The 6,822-nt window shown below is 41.7% G+C and overlaps 1 protein-coding gene across 2 annotated transcripts in view; it reads right to left on the bottom strand.

The window, feature by feature from the left end:
- Positions 1-685: 685 nt before the first annotated feature.
- Positions 686-6,822, bottom strand: part of gry (trafficking protein particle complex subunit 11 gry) — a 171,317-nt gene continuing 165,180 nt past the window's right edge. The window contains exons 29-31 of one of the 2 annotated variants that reach the window (XR_012826873.1): positions 6,346-6,522; positions 4,345-4,441; positions 686-843 (exon numbers count right to left, since the gene is read on the bottom strand). Coding sequence is in view for 1 of the 2 variants with exons in the window: in XM_075686742.1 (XP_075542857.1) it covers positions 796-843; positions 6,346-6,522 (225 nt within the window). In the remaining variant the exon portion in view is untranslated. The remainder of the gene's footprint in view (positions 844-4,344; positions 4,442-6,345; positions 6,523-6,822) is intronic. The other variant, XM_075686742.1, reaches the window with a different exon arrangement.

Here is a 6,822-nt window from a genome sequence, read left to right as displayed (position 1 = left end):
CTCCTCATTTCAGTCTTGCTGGCTCAAATGCTGATGGAAATCGAAAATGCAGTTTGTTTTTGTGGGGCAGAGATGAACATCACACTTGGAGCACATGAAAACCGCCTCTTCTTTAAAGCTAGGGTGTTCGCCCCTTTGTCGCGTGTCTTTTACAAGTAATCAGTGCCACACGCTCCCATCCTGACACCTGCAGTTGGAAATGGCTTCACAAGACCGCTCCTCTTCACCACTAGGAATGTTTTAATGGACAATGACAACCTACCAGTCTGCTTTGGAATAGTGTCTATTTCCTATTATACAGCAAACTGCTTCACAAAAGAAAGATTACAAATATCGCGCTACAATGTTCACCCTTCGGCTCTCAGGCAGGTCTTTGGCACTGCAGCATCTCGCATTCCTCAATGCAGGGTATGTTCGTCCATTCCATCCTTTCTATTGCTAAGAGGCGCATGTTCGGAGCCATAGTATTTGAATATTGCAATGCTATAGCTATAATCCTGGGCAGTAAAGAGTTTCAAAAACTTGGTTTTTAGCATAGGCAGTAATTTTCATTTATTTTACCTGAACGGCCCAATGCAATGGCGGATGGGTGGCGTTCTGGTCGTGAAAAATAATCTAAACTTCAACAGTTTTGGATGCGTCATATTGAAAGCTTTAAGCATGGAACACAAAGAACGGCACCAAAAACTTTCAAAAGCAATTTATTTCCCTAAGAAACTTTCATTTTGTTTTTTCCAGCATTATATTATGTACAAAGCTTCTGGAATTAAGCTATAATGTATCTTCCGGTCTTTACTAGCTCATACCCATTACTTCGCAGGGTGTTAAGGTCTTGGCCTGGGGCTGCAATAGTAGAAAAAGAGCAAAAAACGCAGTGAGTGCCAATAATCGCAGGGGAGATTTGACAGCAATAGTACCAGGCAGCAATGTAACTCTAGAGGTTAGGTGGAGAGCCATAGTTGCACAGATATTTACACGTCAGTACTTACCTTTAAAAATGCCTCCCCCCCTTCTTAAAATATAGGTGAGTTATAAGGACATAAACACAGTACTTGAGTGCACACCAATGAGCAATTATTGTATGTGCATTGTTTCTCTTGTGAGATTTTTTTTAGTAACTTTAGCAGCATAGTACCAAACACGAACAGATGTGGCTTGGTGTTTGCATAGTTTCGCACAAATATACTAGAAAGAAATCTGCCACTAATGGGCCTCTTTGATTTGTCATCCTGGAAAAATGCTGCTTTAAGTCGATAAGACGATAGTCAGCGGATAGTCTTGGGCAGCCCAGGATAACAAATCAAAGGGGATTATTGTCTATGCATGCAGCTGGTACAGTGCTTCGACCAGCATGGGAATAATAAGTAGTACGTGGATTTGTTTAAGCTGTGTCTTTTTGGATTCAGATAGCCTTCTGGCATATAACCTTCTAACCTTCGTATAGCCTTCTGGCGTCAGTGTATGACTCCCCCCCCCCCCCCCCAGGTGTGTCATACCAGTACTCACATACAGGGCAGAGACCTGGAGGCTTACGAAAAGGGTTCTGCTTAAATTGAGGATGATGCAACGAGCTATGGAAAGAAGAATGATAGGTGTAACGTTAAGGGATAAGAAAAGAGCAGATTGGGTGAGGGAACAAACGCGAGTTAATGACATCTTAGTTGAAATCAAGAAAAAGAAATGGGCACGGGCAGGACATGTAATGACGAGGGAAGATAACCGATGGTCATTAAGGGTTACGGACTGGATTCCAAGGGAAGGGAAGCGTAGCAGGGGGCGGCAGAAAGTTAGGTGGGCGGATGAGATTTGAGATTAAGAAGTTTGCAGGGACGACATGGCCACAATTAGTACATGACCGGGGTTGTTGGAGAAGTATGGGAGAGGCCTTTGCCCTGCAGTGGGCGTAACCAGGCTGATGATGATGATGATGATGAAATATCAATATTTTTGAATGTTTGATTGAATATTGTACTATTTGATATTTGCTTTGGCTCAAATTTCATTATTAGAGGTATGCGAAATGGACAAATATACATATTTTTTTTTAGTATAAACTACACCCTCAAGTACAAGAACAAAAAACACCCCCAGAAAAAAAAAAATTCACACCATATTACCCGCACAAGTAACAGCATACAACGCCCAAATCCCTGTAAAGACTGTCTACAGTTGTGAATGGAGCCAAGTGGAAAGCGAACATGAAAGACCATCACAATGGAACAGAAGGCAACTATCTAAAGGCTGTCGCATCAGGTAAAGAAGCCACATGCTGCACAAGCCGCAGATTCTCTTGCTGTTTTATGAAAATGTCATCGCATTCATGGCCGTGTAGTTGTTCCACAGGTTGTAATGCCGCCTTATTTCCATGTCTGCAATTGTGCACCTCTTTGGGCATATATCGTATTGTGGTAACTGGCAACTAATATAACGAAATAACGGATGTAACAAAGTAATTTTGGCTCCCCCTTTAAGTTTGCTATAATAAGGTTTGAGTGTAATCCGCAGCCTGGTTATACGTATTGCTAAATTTTCTAAAAATGTTTCTCTGTGTTTGCACAATGGAATACCTTAAGCTTGCATGTAGATGGAACGCATCAACCTGAATTTATGCAATGCAGCATAAACTGCTGGTGTCACTCAGTCAAGGTCGCACTCCATAGCATCACGACAGTGCACCACATGTGAAAGGGAAATGTTATCTGCAGCCTCAACAACCACAAAATTTTAATTACACTGAAACACAACAGTGAGAAAGAGCCTATAAACAAATTTTCTGTGCGACTGGGGTCGTCAAAAATGTTGAACTCGCATTTTGGCATGAGAATATTTGAATAACTGCGCTTTGAAAACAAACCAACTCCAGAGGTGAACACGTTTCGATTTTTATAGACAAGGAACCTACTTTCCTTAGATTTGTCTATATCTGTCTCCAATGTCAAAGCTTTATGCAAATCTCGCAACTACATGGGGTATTGACTTCAACTTTGCTTTGAACCAAGAAATTTATATTCACTCAAGCCTAGAACCATTGAAACTAGCAAATAACAAGCACAAAAGGCAAATTAAGGCACTGTAGCATGAAGTTTGGTGGACAGCAACTTGTCCTTTCACTAATAAAAGGAGTGCTGTCTTGTGTTATGTAAGCGCTTATGATTCACTGTGCCCAGCAGGCAATGCTTCTTGCTAATGGTGAGCGACTAGCAGTGGGTGATGCATGCTGCAATGTATGCAAATGGCATGGAGTGCAAGGTCTCGAGTGGAAGTGTCTCAGCTCTTTATATTTTATTTACAATTGGTTTAGGCACAAACGCAGTCCTGGATAGTCAGGCTAAAGACAGAAATTCATTGACCTACATCAGCCCTTTCACTCACATACTGATAGAGAGAAATTTGGCACTAATAAAGTGAACAAAAGTACTACATAGGGTGGTTGCTTGGGCTAGTTGGTAATTCATGATCAAAAATAATGTACAGTGTGAAGGACAAGGACTGCGAGAGACGACATACACGGCGCTGACTTCCAACAATATTTTATTGCGTTGCCACATTGTGTGTATATATACACAAGAGGGGGCATGCGCAGAAAATGAAAGGCAGTCACAAGGGGTGTTCTAACAGCAAGTCACTGTACTAAGAGCATGGTCACTTGAAAAAAAGAAAATGAACATTACGATTTCTATCTGTTTAGATACGTGACTTCACTAGGGGGTCAGTGCGATATAGGGGGCACTAACGCACATACTACCAAGTTTTCTGATGAAATCAGCTTCCACAATTTCCCGGGTGAGCTGTGAGCTGTGTCTCGCTGTGAGCTGTGCCATGCCTGTATGACACCTGGGAAACTGTGGAAGCTGATTTCATCAGAAAACTTGGTACGTAGTATGGGTGTTAGTGCCCCTCTATCACACTGACCTTTATTGAAGTCACGTATCTAAGCAGATATAAATCGTAACGTTTTTTTTTTCAAGTGACCATGCTTTTAGTACAGTGACTTGCTGTTAGAACACCCCTTGTGACTGCCTTTCATTTTTTTCGCATGCCCCCTCTTGTGTATATATACGCATGATGTGGCAACGCAATAAGATTTTGTTGGAAGTCAGTGCCGTGTATGTCGTCTCTCGCAGTCCTTGTCCTTCACACTGTACATTATTTTTGAAAAGTACATAGATACTTTAATGGTGTGCAATACCAATACAAAAAAAGTAAAGAAAAGAATAATGGCAGTACTCATCTAACAGTGACAGTCAATAGTATAATGCGATTAGCATATGAGCAATCTAGCGACACATCATATTTCTGAAGTCACAGTTATTTAACATCTGTAGTGGTCATTCTGACACTTACGTTGCCTTGGCTGTGTGAGACATACTGTGGTATCATCCCACTTCGCTAAGGCACTTGCTTGCCAAGGTCACCCATGAGCATGGCGCCATGACGATGCCTGTATGACACCGTCACAGTGACAAGGATGGAATGATGAAGGAATAACGTCAATGAACGACAAAGGTGATATGATGATGACAGCATAATGACAATGATATGACGATTCTTGAATTGAGTACAGCACTGCAGAGCTAAGACAGACACATAACATGAACACGAGCACAGACATTTTATGTTGTGTATCTGTCTTGACTTTACAGAGCTGCACTCTATGTTATTTAAACTAGCCGCAATGCAAGCCTTAATCGACAATTCTTAAATGATGATGATGGTATATCGATGAAAGTATGATAACAGCATGATAACAAAATGAGGACAACGGGTTGATGAAGAGTGTATGACCATGATGGTTAAGATGACAACCTGATGGCTAAGCTGGAATGAGAACGATAGCACAACTATGACAGCATAATGACAACAGTATGACAATGTATGTATGACAGTGACTGTCTGATGACAATGCAATGATGGTGATGGCTTGACAACAGTGGCGTAATCAGGATTGAAAGATGACAGCGTGATTATGATAGAATGGCAAACAAGAAATGACGTCAATTGATTGATGAAGTTATGACGACGCTATGAAGACAGTGGGATGATGTTACTGATGTGACAATGATGGTAACACGACAGCGTGACGACGATGGCATGATAAAATTTGGATGTTGAAGTTAGAATGACGACAAGGGAACCGATGATCGGCATGGTATCAAGATGACAGTATATCATGACAACCGGATGATTAAGCTTGAATGACGACGATGGCAGGACCCCAAATGCATAATAGTGACCGTCTGAGGACGACACGACGACAACGATGGCTTTACAATCATAATCATGATTGAATGATCACAACGTAATCATGATAGAATGACAAAGAAAGAATGATTTCGATGGATAGACGAAGGCAGTATGATGACGCCGGCATGACAACTATAGTGTGACCCCGACAGCATGATGAGAGTCGGATATTGAAGTTAGGTGGCATGACGAAAGTCAAATCATGAAGCTAGAATGACGACAATGGAACAGCCATGATGGCATCACAAGCATGAGCACATACCTAGTGACCCAAGCTGGTAGATAATTTGGGCCACTCAACTGGCGCAAGAGGCTAGATAGATAAATAGATAGGCTCAAAATGGCTGAAGTAGGCAAAGAATGCTAATCGCATTAACAATAGTGGCTCATACACAAATAACATATGCAACATGAATCTTCAGAATTACCAGAAATAAAAAGAGAAAAATAAAAATACTACTCCGGGAATACTACAAGAGTGCAGCAGCAGCCTAGAATTCTATAGCAATATATAAGCTACTTGACAATTGACATTTTTTTTCCAATATCAGTAGCATATTCACTGGCAGCATGATGAAGACGATGAAGGGGCCTTTAGGGTATTCAAAATAAATAAATATTCATGCATTTTAATGTTTGGCATTAAATGATCGCTTAGTAAAGTGATACATCGATATAATGAACATAGATATGACAAAGTAAATCAAAATTTTCCTCACCAATATCGGCATGTAAGGAATACATTCTTATAACAAACATCAGACATAATGAAGGCTTTTTAGTGTTCAGTGTGACTTTGTTATAATGAGGTTTAACTTCACTATAGCTTGCTCAGCAAAGGAGAATTTTTAAAGCAGCCCCATCTGAGCAGGCGAACACTGCCTGACATTAGAGGGATAAGTTTTAAGAAGAGTGGCACTCATCTTTACCTACTTCACTGCATATGCAGTGGCAGACTTCAGCTCAATCGTGGGTAAATGGTGAGGTAGTGTAGTATGCGAGACAAGAAAGAGCAATTTTTGGAGCAGTAGGATGAGGCCTTGTGTACACTACGAAAGCTGCCTGTAAGATTGTGAGGTCAGCCTAGGCAGTGCAACTCACCATGATGAAGATGTGTGAGGGCAGCATCTCGTTGAGGAGGCCGTCGAGGGTGGAGGCAGCTGCGGTGCCTGGCCCCAGCACCAGGTGCATCCGAGGCAGAGGCACGTATCCCGGCAGCAGGGGGTACAGGTTGTACGTCAGGGTCTGGCACTCTCTTGGGAGGATGCGGAAGTGCAGCTGCGCACACGGGAGCCAAGGACAAACAAGTCCAGAGAGAACATAAAATTTCACCACATTGCAAGTATTTTCAGTTGTAAGCGTAGCGATCACGTTTGTCTCTTTCTCTCATGCTCTGTCTTCTTGGAGCACAGCTCAATATGATCAAGCTATACCATCTGCCCAATATTCTGTTTTGGTGCAGTACAAGTATTTTACCATTTGCAAGCTTAAAGTGAGGCAGTATGCAAAGGACTTAGCAGCACTGACAAGTGTAACTGCTCAACTATCCTGCCCAAACAGTACTGTCACTAACCAATA

This window comes from Dermacentor variabilis, chromosome 3 (assembly GCF_050947875.1).
Source record: "Dermacentor variabilis isolate Ectoservices chromosome 3, ASM5094787v1, whole genome shotgun sequence".
In the NCBI taxonomy this organism is placed as follows: Eukaryota; Metazoa; Arthropoda; class Arachnida; order Ixodida; family Ixodidae; genus Dermacentor; species Dermacentor variabilis.
Note: the sequence above shows the minus strand (reverse complement) of the source record. Positions and strands in the feature narration are given on the sequence as shown.